General features: G+C 40.6%; 1 protein-coding gene across 1 annotated transcript; it reads right to left on the bottom strand.

The window, feature by feature from the left end:
- Nucleotides 1-56: 56 nt before the first annotated feature.
- Nucleotides 57-20,215, bottom strand: LOC145434119 (uncharacterized). The gene is made up of 16 exons (XM_080311418.1): nt 19,876-20,215; nt 18,602-18,725; nt 16,945-17,099; nt 16,733-16,880; nt 14,381-14,580; nt 14,228-14,324; nt 13,719-13,976; nt 7,942-8,018; nt 7,652-7,775; nt 6,196-6,306; nt 5,586-5,725; nt 3,808-3,955; nt 3,536-3,735; nt 3,378-3,474; nt 1,840-2,097; nt 57-255 (listed from the first exon to the last, which is right to left on the bottom strand). The coding sequence occupies exons 1-16, from the start codon at nt 19,928-19,930 to the stop codon at nt 129-131; spliced, it is 2,319 nt and encodes a 772-aa protein (XP_080167544.1). The 5' UTR covers nt 19,931-20,215; the 3' UTR covers nt 57-128.
- Nucleotides 20,216-20,962: the final 747 nt, after the last annotated feature.

Here is a 20,962-nt window from a genome sequence, read left to right as displayed (position 1 = left end):
CGTTTCTTCCTTTCGATTTATAAATTGAATCACACCATTTCCAGGACACTTGAGAATTGGATAATGCACAATCGTGGTGTATTTCAGCGATACTAGCTGTGTAGTTACCACTATAGCCTACGCTATATTTAGCTCAAAAAGAAGGCTGAAGCTATGTAGGATTGTCCGTTAGGCGCGGATTGGGAAGTCCAGCTATAAGTCTGAATGTCTCTGTACAAGGTGTTGCCGTAGGAGTCAGACAATTTGATCGGGCATCTGCAACAAAAGATAGAAATCATCATTAACCTAATTAACTTTTCCACCCCTCTCATGTATTGAGTTGGTTGGCAGAAATTCGTATCACCCCGTATATGAGGGGCAGGCAAGATGTGGTGTAGATAAGGGCAGGAGACGAAATGTTTTGCAATGACATGATGTCATTGATTCATTGCGAAGTAGTGAGCACTCATAAGTAGCGCAAGTTTTGGCAACCTTTTTACAGCTTCCTAGATACTCAGAATTTACGTAGTAAGATGTTTTAAGCTGCGTTTGGAGGAATTTTATGTTGTAACCTTTCACTATTATTCATGCAAATTTTTACTGCAACCTTTATCAACTATTGCGCAAAAATGTAAAGAAATGATTTAAAAAACATGCTATAAAACTATTTCTGGTATGATTCTACTCTATTTGATTTACATAACAAAGAGCTATGTGATGGATTGGCTGCATCTCAATGTTATCTATGACGCAATTGCTTGCAAGCCAAAAGTTCAACTATACCCATCCAAGCACGACCGTGCCCGATAGACACGAAATAGATTGCTTGAATAATTCTCGGTCGTTTCAATTTGAGGTAGTTTCCCATTTCACGGACTCCAGTGCGAGACAGTCCTACATTACATTTTCACTGGGTCTAATTTTTAAGGATATTGATTTTGTTAAAGTCGCCAACACTATGTTTTGCTGCAATGCCTTAGGTCAAGTTTGTAGACCTCGGGGATTTGGTGTGGCGGGTGGTATTTGACTTGTTTTTGGGGGAGGAGGGGGTGCATGGGTTATCGCTATGCTGTTTGTCTTTTTTGGGGGAAAATTATTTCCGCATTGCGTTATCTCCTTGCTGCGTACTGGTAATAAATGTTATTTTCTGCGGTTTCGTCAGACCGTCCGTGAATAGGAAAGAGACAAATTTGGCAGCTTTGTAGGAGGTGACAGCGAAATGCTATCACGTGGGTTTCAAACCGAGGAAGCAGACACCCTGCAAATCTCAAACTGTTTGGTTGTACAACGGATTCTTTGGAGTATACCATACCCTAATAATTTAAAAATATTATAAATGCAACTTTTTACTTCAACTTTAGTTAAAATTAAGTAGGCTACAACTTTCTCGGGATTTTAGTGCAATATAAACTTTCCCTGTACCTATAAGCTTGTCATATATATGGACTTATATAAATAAACGGAGATATTCTTTTATATCGTCCAACTCAGGGGTTCGTAATCTTTATTCAGTCTCATACTCCTAAATTTCCACGACGTACAACTAACTGACTGAAAATATTTAAAATATTAATTAAACCGCCGAGCCTGTCACCTGGAAAACTATTAAAATCACTATGGCTATAGTAAAATATGGAAATAATAGAATGCGATACAATTGGTGATACCTATATGAGTTGCTGCTTAGGGTTATACCCACGTGAAATTATTTTGATCCCGTCAATTTCTAATATTCTCCCTGTCACTGTATTATGGTCTGGACACCCAAGGGGTTCGAGAATACTGGTTCATGAAACACTGCACCAATTGCAATGCATGACGCGTCTACTGAAAACGCTACAGTCACTGGGCTATACTTACACAGAGTTGGGCCTTGAAAGATGACAGAGTGAATACAATGCCAGCTCGATTTCGGGACTTGTACCGATCGTGAATCCATTCATCTTCTTGTTGGCGCCATACCAAGTGTGTCTCATTCCTACCATACGCGGTTCTTGCTGGCTAATATATCCCTGATAGTTGAAAGTGCCCGCGAGCTCTTGGTGGTAAAAGTATACCCAGTTGTGAAAACCGGAAACACCGCTACCTTTTATTTCACCGACGAAGGAATGCTCAAATCTGGAAACGAAATCAGTATTTTCTACTACCGTTGAATCTTGGTCCAACCCGAGCTATTAGCCCCTGTGGCTGAATTCGTGATATCATCTCGTAGAATCCTTTAATCTTTGATCGGTATATAGCCGAGGATTAATTACATTTCAAAGTAACTTATTACACCAGAAGATAATTGCAGACCGTGGCGCACCAGACCATTACGGGAGATCAGCGCCACTACTACTTTTTACCATACTAATAATAATAACAATAATAATTACCGTTGAATGAGATTTACTGACACAACTGTCTGGCTAACTATAGCGTTTCCTTTCTGAAGAATGGCTCTTTATTTGCAATCTTCTGCCCTACAACGTTACTACTACGTTAGGGAATGCAGGGCTCACATCTAAATCGACCGATGTAACTCTGTAAATTTTCGAATAATGTAGTTATCAGGCGATTCCGTGAAATCAAATATATTTATTATTTCATCAGAACTGAGATCTGCTATTGTGGCAAACTAGCCGTTGGGTAAACTGATCCAGGATTTGCATTCCCCCCTTGAATATCGGTGATAATCAGTACTTTCGATAGTAGGCCTACAAGTCAACTCGTTATTCAAATCAAGAATAACTAACGAGAAGACAGTTATGAGAGCACAGGGATCGAAATTTTAACTGTTTAGTATGTCGTGCATGGATTTGTGATAGTCAAGTATTCAGGTAACGGTCAAACCGCGACACCACGAAGTCCGACTTTACACATGACTTGATTAATTTGGGTTTTATAAAGTCGCGTCCGTTTTTAACACCGACAATATGGCGTACACGACGAATCCCGTGACACGATGACGTCATGACTCTTCAAATGTGACATCACACTTGATTGCAATTGTTTTTTGGTTACCTGCGAATTACAATTGAAAATATCGGGACAATATGTATGCTTTGATGAAAAAGGTTCCCGACCATTGGATAGATGTTGCATTTTGCAGATGATAGTCAATGCACTTCACAGATATTTAGCTGTCCATGGTATATGTATGTATAATGTATATACCCGCAAGAGATATGCTGATTTAGGCATATTTCAAGAAGATATCTCTGAATATCAGAGATATGCGTTAGTTGCTTATTGGATAAATAGTCGGATGTTTAAAGTTGATAGCCAAACATATTGACCCCGCACCTCTCTCGTCATCCAAGCGTACGTTGCAGAAACCATACAATCGTCGTATTCATCGCAACTACGTATACACAGATATGCAAATGTAATGCATTATAGATACATTACATACATACCCGCTAGTATCGCGCGTTGCTTGTCTGTCGTACATTCCGAACCAAATGTCATTGAGGATGACTTTGAATCCGTTGATACCGGCACATCCTGCTAAGTCTGATTATATACAGAATGAATAGCCAACGGTATCACAGTTTTAAAGTATAGAGCAAGATACTTTTGCTATCCAAAAATTGGTAAAGGCTCTGTCCAACTGAAGTCGACAAAACGGCGTCCAGAAAAGCTGAGTTTTCATCCAATTCCTCGTCTGGGACCACTTCGGTATATCCTTGAGTCCGGATGTAGTTGTCTTGCAAAGCGATGAGTTTTTGATAGGTATCGCCGGAAAAACGACTTGAATCCACGTACGTAAAAAATCTGAGAGTCGTTCGTTAAGTCTTGACAGATCAGCAGATTACATTAAATAGTTTGCAGTAGACAAATACTCACGGACCAGGAGCAGCGTCATTTGTCGCTGAAGTTGTTGTCGATCCTTGCGTGTCATATTGGACGGCATAGCTCGGGAACGAGTTGCTGTCGAGATTCCACAGCTCATATGAGATTGCCTCCAACTCGTTGTCGGTAACAGAAATCGCGTCTGTCAAATTTGGGATATCACCATAACAGTAGGCTATCTAGCTCTGGGCCACGGCACGTGGGAGGTTTCCTATGTGGAAAATCATCCTAACATGACTTTGGACATGAATTCATAAGCACTACTCCCAACACTTTCGGGTCGTACGCTACAGGAGTAGCGTATGCTCATTAATTACATTGATTCAAAATCATTTCACGGCTAGGCTATATAAAATACATCGTCGCCTCAAATTCGGAAGTCTTTCACAACGGCGTGACTGATGATAAAAATGTGCATACCTAACATTTAATCCAATTATGAAGGTATCGAGCTTTATACTTCTTTTAGGTACTCACTATTACTGATGTACAATGATCAAGAACACCAGGACTATGAAGATGGTAACCTTAACCACTGTATATCATCATCATCCCTGCTATATTCCCAATTTAAGCAAGCCTTAACCGTATAAATAACAGTGCTATCCTCATCATCATCAGTCCATGTTACATCCACGGATTTCTAGAAATCTAAAAATTCCTGATGGTTATATCTCGCTGAAGTCCCAATCCAATAATGACTCAAACTCAAATGCCACAAAGAATACCAAGATTATTGGAAATTCCATTGCTACCTATAAGCCTAGACCCAAATCCTGTTTAGTAAATATCCCAAATGCAATAAATTAACATCCAATTTCATGCTCATCTCCGAGAATGATAGTATACATCAGGGACGGGCAACATACGGCCGGCGGGCCGGATCCGACCCGCAACTGGATTTTGTGCGGCCCGCCGACAGTTTTCGGTCTTACGTGATGATGAGGCCCGCGTCACCGTCTACAGGCATTAATGCGCAAACATTATCGAGCATGAACATGAGCAAGACAAAGCGAAGATCCAATACAACTGATGTTCACTGCATTGACGTAGCCAGGGGCGAATGGGACCATGCCATTACCAAATTTTTCGAGAATAATCGTAATATTTATAAGTAGTGGAATATTTTCGGGTAGATGGATTCAAACTAAAAAAAAATCCCGCGCATGGCGCGATTTAGTGTCTCTACGTACGTGACTTGATTGTGAGAATACAGTATCATAGATACACTAGAATAGTCCGGGTCTCCAACAAAGTAATCAATAACAAAGAACCCGCCCGAAGTGAATATTCTGCGATAAGCTCATGAATATTCTTATGCCATGGTCAATGTTCAAAATTATAATTATACGTGCTGTAAATTTTCGAAGAAACCACTTGCTCATACACTCACCAATATCATTGATCAAATTCATTCATTTACGCAAAAAATTTTCGCGCTTTGCGCGACTAGAAGCAATATATTCTCTGATTTTTGATCACATTTATATCTGTAATTTGAACTCGCCCGTGAACCGGTCGCCCAATCCAGATATACTACGCAACTGCAGAAATGTGTGCGTCTCTGAATTGTATGTACAAAGGGTAATGCATGGTAGATGGACGGATCTGTGGCGAGTTCTCAAAGGGGGAGTTCCCGTAAACTCATAAAAAAAATCAGGAATCTGGCCCGCCTCATATTCATGTTTCCCTATCCGGCCCGCAGGATGGAGAAGTTGCCCGCCCCTGCTATACATACTCATTTCGTACCACTGTAAGCCGAGTCAACATACCGCAGTTGCCACCTCCACTGTTACACTGAGTCACATAGTCCGGGCAGCAATCTCCGTAGCTCGCACATTGTTCGTTACACTGGCAACTCTTGGTGCTATCGACTGACTGACCGCAGCGACCACTGCAGGTATCGGCAGAACTGAACGGGCGAATAGTTGTGATTGGTTACAATACCCTACGATTTGTGAAAATCCCCCAATCTATGTACATATGAATGACTTGGAAACAACTTACAAAGGCTATACATTCGCTATGGACGCTTTTGATGCTGGTGGTAATTGTTGGCTGATTCCATGTCAGCTGCGTCCGGATCTTCATCAGGAGTGCGTGTAAGATTGTATTGTATTGTATAGGCAATTATCCATATGTTTAAGTTCATGTTAGTGTGTCTATGTATGTATGTATGTAAGTGTGTGTATGTGTGTGTATGTGTGTATGTGTGTGTGTGTGTGTGTATGTGTGTGTGTGTGTGTGTGTGTGTGTGTGTGTGTGTGTGTGTGTGTGTGTGCGTGCGTATATGCGTGCGTACAACTAACTCTGATGAGAATTTATGCTGACTTCGAGACACCTGGAGGACTGGAGAAATTGCCTACCTATATATCTACTCACCATACTGCATAGCGATCAGGGCAGCAGTTCCCATAGTTTTCACACTCGTCATTGCATTGGCAAGGCAGAGATGATATGTATTGAGTACAGTCTCTGCCAACACATGTCTCCCTGAACAAACATAAGTCAATGTCCGCATGGTCAAAATCATCCATACTTTAGAAACAGTCGAAACTTGAAGCCAACAAGATGATACAGAATTACTTTTGGAATAAATCATATGTCATTGCAATTTTATTTGTATCATGGTTTAGTTGCGACTTGACTTGCTAACATCGCCGTGTCCCTTGGCATCCTGTCCACGTGCTAGACTAATATCTAGGCCAGTGGTTCTCAACCTTTTTTTCTTCGTGGACCCCTTTTGGACCGCCACGGACCCCCGCGACCCCCACAAGTTCAAGTTGAGATATAACTCAATTACCGTGCAACCGCCATCTGTCTTGTGCTGATATTAACTGTAGGCTAGTGATAAACAGCAAAAAATGAGTTATCCTGAAAATAACATCATACTAAATGCAGAAATTGGTTAGACTTTTATTATTCCAAAGCGAATTCTACAGCTGTGTTTCTTGGAGTAACAGTGAAAACCCATTTGATATGGGCGAGTGCCGAAAATACATCCCCGCAATGATAGGTGGTGGTGAGCGTAATATAACGCTTTGAACGACACCATCGGTTATGATCACAACATGAATGCCACCAAATTGAGAAACTGATTTGTTACTGAATATATCACGTAGCCGAGCCATTTCCATCAACCAGCTCATCGTGAAGTTATTCTGGAATAGAGGATATGTATATCACAAGAGAAAATGGATTACGCGGCGAGGTTTTAATTTCTATTTAAAACGACTGTCACTAATCTGCTGAGTTGATAACGTCGAATCCAAAATTCTATGCAAACATTTCGAAGTCTGACTGACTGCAACTTTTATTTTTCACCCACAGACCCCCATGAAACATGTTTAACCAGCAATATGTTTGTATCAGTATCAGTAGACTATTGGCAATTAGGAAATTGAAATTAATTTACAGAGTAGAATATTTCATCCTAGACGGCAATTCTATTGCTGTGAGTCCTGAAGTTTTAACAGTTATGAAGCAGAACTGCCTCGTGACTTCCCTTGTTTAAAAAAAACACTTGTAAATGAGGTTAACAATCACTTTTCAAATTTAGAGGCTTCGAGGACCCCCGGTTGAGAACCACTGATCTGGGCTGATCGATGCTCATGCTCACTGCTCAAAGCCATCATCGTAGCGGAATCTCACAAGAGCCTACAATGAAAGTGGGCCATGCTACAAGTTGGCAGTTCAGGAATAACAAGTATGAATATCATCCAGCTGTGTAAGGACCTCTGAATCTGATCTCGAAACACCATGATGACCAATAAGAACGACAATGGTACGATCGCTCAAAATCTTATTAGTAATTCATTCACGTGTAGGCTATACTTACTGATTATTGCAGTACAAATCATAGTCAGAGCAGCAGTCATTATTAGTAGTGCACGCGTCGTTGCATTGACAACTCAGACTGTTGTCGAAGGGATCGGAACATCTTCCTTGACAACTATCCGAGCCTGGGAAGGCGATTTCAAAAGAAAGAACATCCTATAGCGCTCGTCTACATTAGTCGAATATTCAATTTATGTTTTATCACCATACATGAGACCACCGTGCTCGATCACGCGATTAAACTCACAGGAAATCCATTTTGCTCACAATACAAGAGTAACGAGTACTTACGGACAGCCGATATGCTCAATGCAATGCAGAGAACGGTAACAAAAATCATCACGTGACTCGCGTATATAGTGCTCGTACTGAGATATCGCTACTAAGATATCAGGCCAAGCTAGTTCCTTTTAAATTCCGCTAGATGTAGACTGCTCGCAAATATATACGGCTGAATGATGACGCAATTGCGGATAACGAGCGATAACAACGATTTCCACCAGTTACCGAATAAGACCACAAGGTCATCACGACTACATCACGATCCTGTTGGCGAAACCAAGTAACTCTCAGTGACGGAGATAGTTTCAGGGTGTATCTGACATCACAATATCGATGGTGAGGCCTATTTCTATAAAATTGGGAAATTTCGATCGGGCACCGAACCGCTTCTGCACCTGTAACAACTAAGGGTTTGGACACCGGGAAAGCATGGTAGGGCCTTACACGACCGTCTATTGAATTCTTAGCTGAGTTTTTTTTTCGTGCTACGCCCTACGCCATTGTCATTCTATACATATGAAGATCGAAAAATAAACACCTGTCAACTGTACAGTCCGCTGATTGTATGTATGCATTGTGCGAGTGGGTGATGGTCTCATCGCTGAATTTAAGGCCTTGCCACTTTTCACCATATTCGCAAATGCGATAGCCAGATCCGTTCGTACATTGAAATTGATTAGAGACGTAATTGGGTTGTTGAAAATGCCTCTGAATACCATGTGGGTGAAGTAATTTATTACGCAGAAGAACATTCTTTCATCGTTCACCACCAAAACATAATATCAGTATAATCGTTTATTCAGTATAGGCTACTCAAATCGCGCCACTAAATTCTTGTCCCCGAACAGTAGTGAAGAATTTGTAGGTTGCAAGACAATAATATAGTAATGTATTAATGATATATTAATAATACAATCAAATTCGATAGCTCATAATTTTGCTGCTGCGTCTGTTTGCATTTGCAAATGTGTGATCATTAATAAGTAGTACATAATATCGTTTCGTTGAAGCGGTGAAATGCCATAGCGTGAGAATCGACGAAGGCGTCGAGTGTTTGTGTTCTCGATTGCCAATTGATCTGAAGAAACTTCGTCATTTTGACCTATTGGTTAAACTTATCTCGCCCTAAATATACGATGACAATCACTGGACTCATATGTCACCGGTGATCTGTAACTTCAAGAACGGTGCGGAAAACGCTATAAGGTCATTGTCACGTCATAAATAGGGAAATTTATATTTAACTCATGGTCGAATTTCAATCTGTAATATCGAATTAATTACAAATAATATGAAACTGGTGATTAAAGAATACGTACTTTATGCATTTTCGAACCGAACGAACAGTCGTACATCCAGTTATAGCTATTCACTCAAAGAAAAATTCTTTCAGTATGCAACATCAACCGAAATAGCCTATATATACCAGTGTTGGGATCAAGTCACCACCTTCGAGTCACGAGTCATTTCGAGTCATTGCATATTTTGACTCGAGTCAAGTCAAGTCAATCGATTTTCGAAGGTGACTCGAGTCAAGTCAAGTCACTCGATTTTTGAAGGTGACTCGAGTCAAGTCGAGTCAAGTCAAGTCAAGTCACGAGTCAAGTCACAATTCAAGTCAAGTTGCATTTTCGAAGTATGAGGCATAATAACGCCATTGCATTTTTCTAGCTGTCTGATATACAGATTGAGTGGTCATTGATTCTGAGCCGATGAACGAATATACAGTTGAATATACACCTAATAAGGCGCTGTATAGCTCACATATGCGTATAGAACTGTTAAACTACGTAAGTAATTGCTTAGCCTCAGTTTATAATTATCAGCCAAATAGAGAATAGATAAATGAATTGACAAGATGCAATACATTACTCATTTACATATTGATATGATACAATTCGAACCTGCGCCAATGGTTGATGGGTATATAAACTATATTCAAATTCAATTTCAATAAAACAATAGGTTTGGTTAAGGTAAGAACATAGAACAGAAATTTGCTATTAAATTACTTTACTACTAGTTTACGACAACGTAAGCTGTAAGCTTCGACCACTTAGTTTGCGGTCAATTTATTTGTGAGAGAACAATGGAGGCTCAGTCAAACGCACGATCATTGAATGGTTGGTCGCTCTCACGGGTTACGCCAGCGTTTCGCGAGCAATCCGAACATATGCAAGATACAGTGATTTTTATCGACACCGATTACTTGATGACTTGAAATTGACTCGTGGATTTTGCTCCGAGTCACGAGTCAATCCACATTTTTGATACGCCGAGTCAAGTCAAGTCAAGTCATTTTAGCAAAGTGACTCGAGTCAAGTCAAGTCATACAAAAAAGGTGACTCGAGTCTGACTCGAGTCAAGTCATGACTCGAGTCATCCCAACACCTATATATACATGAAAGAAATTTGACAAACATTTCAAATTGTCTGACCACTCTATGCTCAGCAGGAGAAAGATGTCAATACAATATTCTAGGCTTACCATACGTCCTCTTTTAAGAGGATTTGTCCTCTTTTTTGACTTTTTTGAAAGTGTCCTCGAGGACGCCCTTTTGTCCTCTTTTTTGAGATTTTGTCCTCTTTTTTGAAAATTTAGGTCAGATTTAGAGGAAATTGCGAGTGATATGCCGCAAATTAGCACAGAAGTTAAGCACCGGCGGGTATTTCGGAGTGAAAAACGGTGATTTTAGCTCTGAGCGAAAGATGACCTTTTTTTTAGTCATCCACCTGGCAATGTGGAGAAAAAAACGGTATTTTGAGCTCTGAGCGGAAGTGATGACCTTTTTTTTTTAGTCAACCGATCACGAAGTGGGAAAAATTTACCAGTTTTTGAGAATTCTTCTCCGATTTTGCATGTCTGAACTTTCTGAAAAAGTGTCCTCTTTTTAGATTTCCAGAATATGGTAAGCCTACAATATTCTCACAGATGAAACGTCACCCTTGGCATATATTGTAAAACTATTATGGTCTTCAACATAAAGTGTCTGTCATCAGACGTGCTGATTTTGTCCTGAAGCTTTGATCACTTGAAAAGATGAAATCTTTTCTATGTAGGCCTAGCTATTATTTCGGTGATGAGACCATGAATATATAGGTAATATTAGATTGTACATTTGATGCCCCGAAAGCCTATGGATGACAAATTAATTGCGCTATACCTACTTATTATTTATTTCAAGAAATCATACGATATCATAGGTTTGTGAGATCACTAGTGTTCAGGGAATAACTGCACAATTACGTTGGTTGAAATCACGATTATGATTTCTAATTTCCAAGCATCAGAAATTGAGCATCAATAAAGAGAACGGGGGATGTATTGTGGCCCACCATACATCGATAGATGCAATTTAATGAACAAATTGCAGTCACAACTACAATTTTGCAAAGGCTATCTAGTTTGACAAACGAGCCGCCGTGAATCATGTGTTTATTTTTTTTTATAAATATGACGCATCGTTGGACACGATAGAACATGGAAAAATTAATGAGATAAGACTCATTTGAATATGAAACAGAAACGTCTCGACTAATCCTGTTACTTGATTTCCTTTCTCGCTCAGCTATCTTTCGGTTGAAATAGATGCAGTCGTTTTCTGTTTTACAGTCTCGTAAATAACCATTCTGTCAATACCCGGATGTCCAATGTAATGTTAACCTTAGCGGCTCCGTGGGCCTGGGCAAGTAAATATCCGCATCTGCGCCCTTGGCTAAGAATTGGGAACAAACATAAAACAAAGCTGATTTGTGTTTCGATATATTACAATTATTTCAGGGGTAGGTGTTGCAGAATCGTAGGCTGCAATTCTCCTAATCATTTTACACCATTGATTGGCAGGTCAATGCCAACCCCAAATTAGGTGTGCTCCCCGTTTTGCGCCGGCGATTTGTATGTCCACATGTACAATAATTATGTTAACTATGTTAAGTATGTTAATATAAAGTCAAAGGGAGCGGCATATTAGTAGGGTTACCACCATAGTCCTTTCTTAAGAGGATTTGTCCTCTTTTTTGACATTTTTTGAAAGTGTCCTCGGAGGACGCCCAAATGTCCACTTTTTTAGAATATGTCCTCTTTTTCGGGAATTTAGGTTAAATGTATGTAAACATTCAACTGAGATATAGGAAATCAGTACTCAAGTAACGGTCCGACGGGTCTTTCGGGAGTTGAGCCGGAAAGCTGACCTTTATTTTTCAGTCAATCAACTTAACACTTGATGAAAGTGTGTAATTTCAGGGATCGAGTCGGAAAATGCCCTTTTTTAGTCAACCAACCCCAAACTCGCAATAAATTTACGATTTTTCCGGATTTTACTCCGGTATTGTAGGTTTGGAAATTTGTAAAAAGTGTCCTCTTTTCAGATCCCCGAAATATGGTAACCCTAATATTACGAGCCTACAAGATTTACAAACGACGCTAAGTACATAGCGAAGCAGTTTACCAGATGGATTGGGTGACGGCCATATGCACCACAGGAGATATTAGTGTAATTTTACTATACACCGTATGATGGATACGTAGACAGACAATGATGTACTCGTGCACAAAACGGCAGCGCGGCGCATGACCAATGACCAATGACCATGCAAGAAGGTACCAACTCGTACCAACTGGTATTAACTAGTACAACCTGATGCACTCGCAAATATGTATTCTAGATGTGAGAATATCCATCTGCTACCGTGGCATACATTATGAAGACAAAATAGATATAGATATGACGCGCGGATGGTTGCCGCAATTCCAGAAATATAACTACATTGTTTGACTTTGGTTGCATATGCATACTATTCCCTTTGACGTAAATGAAGCTAGTTAAAACGCATCAATAGTTTTTAGCCTTGTTTAGTGAGTTCCAGCTGATCTCAGGGCCAAAGGAAGACACAAAAACGCAACAACATGCATATGCTGAATTGCCACATTTAATTTCAGATATGGGTCACGAGAGGTAAAATAATATGCAAGGTAACAAGTAACAACGGGACACACGATTGGGAGCCACTAACCTGTAGAAATTTCATTTGAGGAATGAGCGACGCGACGCACGTCGTAGGTTTGTGCTCACTAAAACCTTCATTATATATAAGTTGTAAGCTCATGCTGTCACGAACCGGAACCTTTCGAGGGTTCACACGACCCCAACAATATCGCATAATTCATTGTCTTCTAAGGGTGTGTAGGCTTACGTTTCTTCGTGGATAGGTGTAAGGTTCACACACATATCACACACAAATTAGACATAAAAGTTAAGCCTTCAAATTTAGCATGCATGGGGTCGTAAAGGCAAAATTTATAGGCATCTGCGCCAATTAAGATTCAGTTTACAGGATATATAAATACTAGACAACTATACAAGAGATATATAGGCCAAATGATTCCCAGTCATGATCTGATAGTGGTTGGGAGTTCGAGGTCAGGGTTAGCCGACAAAGTATGCAGATGCAACGTAGGATTGTCCGTACCGTGCCCTCCACATATACGTCTGAATACCTCTCATCACGGAATTTCCCCGTTGATTGGTCACCTTGATTGGACAACTGAAATAAATCGACGACGTAATGTGATTTCTGCGGCTGTGGACTGCGAGAATGAATGAAATTTACCATGAATTCCTCTATGATGGCAAGAGAGAGAGAGAGAGAGAGAGAGAAGGAGGAGGAAAGACACATAGAATACGCTGTACCGAATCAAACATAGTCACACTAGCATGCTGTAAGTATACTAATCAGCCCAAAACCTTCGTCGATACTGTTTGACGGAAGGAGGCGTACATACTCACAACGAATTTGGTCTCGAGAGGAAACAAAGCGTGTACAAAGCGAACTCGATTTCCGGACTTGTTCCGATGGTAAATCCCCCCATCGGTTTCTTAGCTCCAAACCACGTGTGTTTTATTGCCACAAAGCGAGGATTCTTCTTGTAGACGTATCCGAGATAGTTAACGTTGCCTAAACCTTCTTGCTTGTAAAATGCCACCCAGTTATGGAAACCCGAAACTTCGTTACGTTTCGTTTCTCCAACGAATGAGTGTTCGAAGCTACAAATGTTGATGGAAACAACGTGATGAGTATAATGTATATACGCACAAATACACAACCTATATCTACGTAGAGTGAGTGGGTACAACGAGCGCATAATTGTACAACGTCCTGATACTCGCTATTTTAAATGCGTAGCTGATTTGAATCCCTAGTTATTTTTCCCGGATGCCGGATATCCTATTGTTTCAGGGAGCAAGAGCAAGTGCTATCTTATTCACCTATATCGCCGTAGCAAGTAAGAACTTACCCGCTCGTATCATGCCGTGCTTTTCTATTGTACATTTCAAACCATATGTTTTTTAGCAGTGCCTTAAAACCATGTAGCCCAGAGCAACCCGCCAAATCTGAATCCAATATTTATTTCCTGTAAACAGCTCGCGAATAGAACCCCACTTGTTACTTTTTCCATCCAGAAACTCGAAAAGACGTTTCCCAACCGATGTCGCTATTACAGCGGTTAGAAACGCGTCGTTTTCTTCTAGTTCGTCGCGTGTGACTCTCTCGGTGCGTCCTTGAGCGTAGATGTAGTTGTCTTGTAAAGCTATCAGTTTCTGATACGTCTCAGCGGCGAAAAAACTTTCGTTGACACTCGTAAAAAATCTGTGACATCATACATGGCATTAGCCTCGGTGAAATATGGTCTGCAGGCCAGTGTTTTTGTAAGCATGGCCATAAGGTTAAGGCGCGGTCGCACGAAACGATCGGAGAATTCAGGACCAAAGGCCACATGCAGTTAGTAAGTGCTAATTTGTAAACTTAGAACTCGTTGTTTTACAATTATTTTTAATTCAAGCACTCACACCAACATTCTATAAATGCCAACTGGCGTAATGCCTCATTGTATTATTTTGTTGCGTATCTCTCTGGAAAACAAACAATATATGTCAATTCTTAAAATTGTAAATTCGTCATAAATTAGGGCGATTAAGTTGATAATATAATTCTTTTCTAAAAACCTTTTGGGTCTCTCAGAACATCCCAGAAAGTCACATGGTGTGCCCCACAGGTTGGACGCCCGTGGTTCATTGTATGCAATATTCGCAAAGTTTCTTGAGAAATACATTTCGTCACGCTTTCGTCGGTTTCTTCCATGGATATTTGGTACATGTCAAGTCCGCTGTGATGCGAACTAGCCAATAAGTGGCTTGTGAAGATAACTTGCCACGACAATATTGCCTAATCACAAAAAGTGACCTCATGCACCCCTGTATTATAAGTCGGTTTGATGTCATAGTGCGATTTGTTTGACATGTGGTTTCTGGCTAGCTTGTGCCGGCAATAGACAGGCAGACGATAGCTAGCTATAGCAACTAACCTGTCACAGATTACTGCGATAGTAAATAACATGAGGTCGAAGAATAAAAGTAGTCCTCGACCTTTCGCATGCTAACTGCGGATTGCTGTTCAATATGTGGTTTTGTAAAATCACGAAGGGGTTTCTAATCTTGCAAATGTATTGCTAGGTATAACTATTCGAGTACTCAAATCGGGATCGAGTATCAATTTGTTGATTCAGATCGAGTAGTGAAAGTCGATGTTTTGGATAACCGAATTTATTCACCTATTGTCACTATAGCAGTGGTTCCCAACCTTATTTTCATTCATTCACCTCTTTTGAATTATTTTTTGGGGGGTCTTCATTCCCCACAACCTAAAATCCCTCTATTTAACCCTTAAACACGCTTCCCCAATAAAATTTGGTAATACCTTGTTTCATAAAGACTTTCTATTGGTGAAAGTTAAGACGACCCAGGATTCATAGTGACGACCCTGTACTGTAGAGAATGATTGTGGCAGATGCTCGTCATTTTTTCTGAACAAACGTGAATCCGGAGTCGAGTCACATTCTCTTCTACCTTTTGTCATTATACGTTTTATCAAACTGTAAACTCACCAGAGTGATTTGCCGGATATCACGGACAAACTATTGGCTTATTTGAGTACATCCGGTATCGATATGACGTCTGACAGTAGACATATACAATTGCATTTTACTGCAACATGAAACTTCTTGTGTACAAAAATCGCCAAATTATGCAAAAGCTTTATTGTACGTCATGCTGCTCGTGTTTCTGACCACTATATTGGTTATCCATAATCAAAAAATTGGTTTTTATGAACAAAACGTGATAAAGTTAGCGACTGTTACAGTCTTGGACAGTGAACTGGTAACCGCGTAATCGTGTTGGCAGTATGCCTCCCTATATAAGTTCATAATGTATGTATTTATTTTGCAACTGCGTCTGTTCCCGCCAGAAACCCCTGAATTCGCCACAAGTGATTGGGAAACACTGCACTATGACAATCTGATATATTTAATGGACGACAATAATCGTTTCGATATTTCTTATGGCCATATGGGCCTCGATTGACCTTATTACATCATATAATATCTATCGCTCAAAGCATGTAGCACGATGCGTTCATGGAAACGACATCCCCAATGATTGAATGATGAAGTAATGATTGCCCTGTCGCATTGTTAAAAATCATAGGTAGTGAATATATCAATTACATACGTATTTAATTTACCTATAAGGTTAGTATTCATAAAATTAGAATTTTACAATTTCGATTGACACTTGTTATGATAATATACCTACACACATCAACTCATGACGTAATAAGGAGAAGTACTCGAATAATCGGTACGATTCGAATATTAATACTCGATGCGACATCGCATGACCCGGGTACTCGATTTTGTTCAACCCCAGTTGCCACTGCTGTGTACGCGATTTAAATACTCAACCGATTTGGAGTGACGTCATTCCACGTTGATCGAGACGCCCGATTCTGTACGTTGTACCGAAGAGCGGACTCTGTGAACGAATTGGTGTCAAGACGCCACAACTCATATGAAATATTCTCGAGATCGTTGTCAGTAACATATCTTGCACCTATAGAACACATGAACGTGAGTGCGAATTATCATTTTCACAAATGGTTCGACTATATACTCACGGCAATTATTAGAATCTCTTCTTGTCCTTCTTTCGCATTCTATCTCGAAGTCGGGACAGCAATTGCCATAACTGGAACAGTGGCTATTACATTGACAGGGTCTTGTCCGATCCACTCGCGTTTGGGCACATCTTCCGCTACAGCTTCCGGAGACGCTAAATCAAGTAAATGTGGTAAAACACGGTTCCCTCATGCAACTGATATATCCTAACTGAGAGCCATTAGTATTAGGTCTACTCCAGTGGTTCCCAACCTGTGGTACGCGTACCACTAGTGGTACGCGAAGGTCTTCCAAGTGGTACGCGAGTGGATTCTGTTTTTTTTTGACCGAATGGAGTTATTAGTTCAGGTGGGGTGGGACACAAAGAATGTTCTCCAATAAACTTCAGGCTTAGCATGGCCTCCGCGTGCTCGACTGTAGCTTCTCACGTTATCTCTCAGCTGCTAATTTTCCGTTCTACGTAGGAGTGTGACCAACGATTTTCATCTCTGATGACTATCAAGTCGAAGAATCGAAACCGACTTGTTGCGCCCATGCCTGACTTTCGATGCGCTGTGAGAAAACATATGCCACGCATCGATCAGCTAGTGCAGTGGTTCTAAGAGTGGAAGGCGCGAAGCTGCAGCCAACTGAAAAAAATTTTCTCGCTCCGCGCGATTTACCTCCATTTCATTGTTTTTTGCTAGTCCTAATTGCATATTTGAGAATTCTCTTATCAACTGTCATAACCGATGTTCCCTCTAATTTTTGATGGGTCTGCGCGCACTCACCAACTCACTGCGCAGGCCCTTGAAAAACAGTGCGTAACGACTAAAAAACGGTCATCACTTCTGATTTTTTGTGCGCAACTTGGATTTTCTGTGCGCAGAGACCGTGAAAGTACTGCGCATTGGCGCACGTGCGCAGCTTAGAGGGAACATTGGTCATAACGTCCCCTGCCATCATATTATTCGCGGGCATTGCTAGTATTTTGGTTGCATTTTGTGATATGACGATAAGGGGGCGCGAAATTTTTCACTATCATAAAAGGGGGCGTGTCTAAATCAGTTTGAGAACCGCTGAGCTGGGGGAAAATAAACAAATGCAGCCATCGCATTAAAATAAATTAACGTTTGTTGTTTGCTGTTATTTCATTATGTTATTCTTCGTGTGACTGGTGGTGAAAAATCAATTCCATGCATCCCATCAACCCTGGCTGATAATGCCTAGTTTAATAGCATATGCTATTACGCCTCGCATAGGTCAAATATGTGATTATGACGTCATAAATGACGGGAACATTTTTGACCGCCTTCGGCGCGCGTAACTTATGTAGGTGGTACGCGAGCACTGCATAAAACCTCGAAATGGTACGTGGGTGATAAAAGGTTGGGAACCACTGGTCTACTCGCTATGATTCTGAATATTTCTTTGATATACATATATATGGGCGTCTCAGTATCACAATAGGAGTCACTACATAACAGTAGAGGTTGTAAAGCAAAGAAATTTGAGGAATCGAAAGGACGTGTTATGTCCAATATCTTGGAGGAGGGAGCATCTACACGTGCTTCGCAGTTTCCCATACCCGCACATTTAAAACCATAGATTTTAACACCTTCTAGCTACGCTTCTGGATCAACTACAATAGTATAACGTATGTAGTTATTTACTCACTTTCCATTGCACTGAGTATTGTAATCCGAACAGCAATCATTTTTTCTAACGCAAGCATAGTTGCAATGACAACTATAGCTTTTTGAGAATGGCATGAAGCACCTTCCGAGACAACTTTCCGAGTCTGACAAGTACACACATATTTCAGGGTTGAGACACAATTTATGTGAAGTAGCACAGACTCATAGAGATGTATAGGCTAACAGTGGTAAGCCTGTCAAGCAAATCATAGTCTGCCCGAATTTACGCGGGCTCATAAATACTCGCTATATTTATGCAAGTCCGAAAACTGTATAGTAGGCTTTTATTACCTATAATTTCGTCCGCCTCAATTAAGCTAACAGGCATGGTAGGTCTGTTGGTAATAACTTGGGGTGTTGGGATAACTACAGTATTAGCCATCTTGTCATGGCGATAGCCTCGCGACAGCTACGTACGTACATAGGTCGTGTAGGTATATCATGACATCCCCAAATATAGATCTAGATTCACGCATGATTGAGAACATCCGTTTTCCAGCCTTATTCGAAGCACATGTTAGAATAAAGTCTTGAAATACGCGTTCGAGAGTGAGAAAAACGTAGTATATTATTATGAATCCGAGGCCTTTCATATATCCCCCAAGAGTTTTACAGAGGTGAGTTGAGCCTGACTTGAACTCGGTACTGAACAGTAAACACTATGACTTGGACTCGACCCGCCGCTCCCTGCCTTGGACTCGGACTTGACTCGCTGGTGAATTGAAAATGACCATAAATATCAAATTGACTTGTGAATCGGAACCTTGTGACTCGGTTACAACCCTTGTACAGGCAATTAATATGAGTTCGCACAGAATGATATTTATTCTCAAACGTCATTCTGCTGATGTGAGCCTGAAGTGCGGTCAGCAGTAATGAAAGCTGACTTAGAAAATCAAAAATTAGGTTAACAATGATATTCCAAATTTTGAGGATTGCGGGCGTCTTTAAAATGTTTCGCGGGCCCTCGGTTGAGAAACTCTGCTATAGAATGTGCACTGTGCTGTGCACTTTTCAGAATGGAGCCGGGCGGATGTAAGTGTTGATGAATATTCGACGAGACTACTAATATGTCTACTATATTCCGTACCATGAGCAAAGACGAACGTGTATTCGCATAATTTACCACTCAAATTTTATTTGTAGTTACACGAAATGAATGTCCTCTAGGCACGCGACTTAGTATATTTTCCAAGCCTGACAAGGCTACCGCTAGCAATTGCAGCATACTTTAGCTCGTAAAGTTGCACTTACTGACATGATGTATCCCGAACACCACAATAAGCAACCAGCAGCTAGTCTTCTCCATAGTTGCGAAAGTTTTTAGCGCTGAAGAAGCTGGCTCTCTTTTGGCTCACCATAAATCCATTATACTTTTGCTCGTAATTACACGCAATATTGCACAACACTCGGTTGAAACAAATGCATCGTGCAGGACATCATTCCAATCCAATTGCAGTGACGCACAGCGGTTGGTCTTGCGCAGTCGCGCGTCGCTTGCCAACAAATATGTTATCGATTACAAAATATAATTGGAAAGCTAAGCATCTAGTGACTCTGGAAACATGGAAGGGACCCATGGTGATCGCAGCATTATATCGAATATAGCTCCGTCGATTGCGATTACATGAAAAAGTAACCAGCACATTTAGACTTATTTTGCTTCCTTGAACATTTATTGACTGACAATATAATCACGATTGCGACATGAATGCCTCAGAGAGAACAATTCTATTTTAAAATAGGACAGCGTTCGATTGTTCACTAAAAACATTGCCAAACTGCACAGATGACGATTGCTCGCCCCTAAGCTTTTTATCCACGTCGTTCTTTTACAACAACAAAATTTACTCCAGAGTCACGATTATACATCAGATCAGTCGAATGTAATCGATTGCTTGACAATACTGAAATCGTAATCGACGAGGATTCCAAATAACGGGGAACTCATGTTTGGTTCTAACCACGTCTGCTTTACCTATATTCTGTAGTTCATAGTTGTTGTGTAAATCTCATGGTGTTTCGGCATCTATGGCCATTTTACACCAAGCGGTTGATTTTTTATGATTCCAGAGCTCTCGAACCATTCTCGTTATTGGATTTCGTAAGACACCGCTTATGCCATGGGTGGGCTTCGCTAGCAGGTCTTCGACATAAGCCAGCTGTATATGTATTTCACTGCGTGATTTTTCACATGATGCCGTCAATATAATGCTGACTCGAATTATAGTCTAAACGCCGCTATTGCTACTTGCTCGCTATGATCACAATCAAAAGATACCGCACTTTCATTGCTTGACATATCGTCGTTTAAGAATAAGGATGACCACTAATCACGTGC

The sequence above is a fragment of the Botryllus schlosseri genome, chromosome 2, assembly GCF_051294905.1.
Source record: "Botryllus schlosseri isolate E-star chromosome 2, Bs_hap1, whole genome shotgun sequence".
NCBI lineage: Eukaryota > Metazoa > Chordata > Ascidiacea > Stolidobranchia > Styelidae > Botryllus > Botryllus schlosseri.
The sequence above is the reverse complement of the archived record's forward strand: the minus strand, read 5'-3'. Positions and strand labels throughout refer to the sequence as shown.

Coding starts and splice junctions, on each gene's coding strand:
- LOC145434119 (XM_080311418.1), bottom strand. CDS start 19,930: ATGGAGAAGACTAGCTGCTGGTTGCTTATTGTGGTGTTCGGGATACAT. Junction 17,100..18,601: donor AATACTCAGTGCAATGGAAA/GTGAGTAAATAA, acceptor TACTTGATTTAG/CGTCTCCGGAAGCTGTAGCG. Junction 16,881..16,944: donor AAGAGATTCTAATAATTGCC/GTGAGTATATAG, acceptor TGTGTTCTATAG/GTGCAAGATATGTTACTGAC.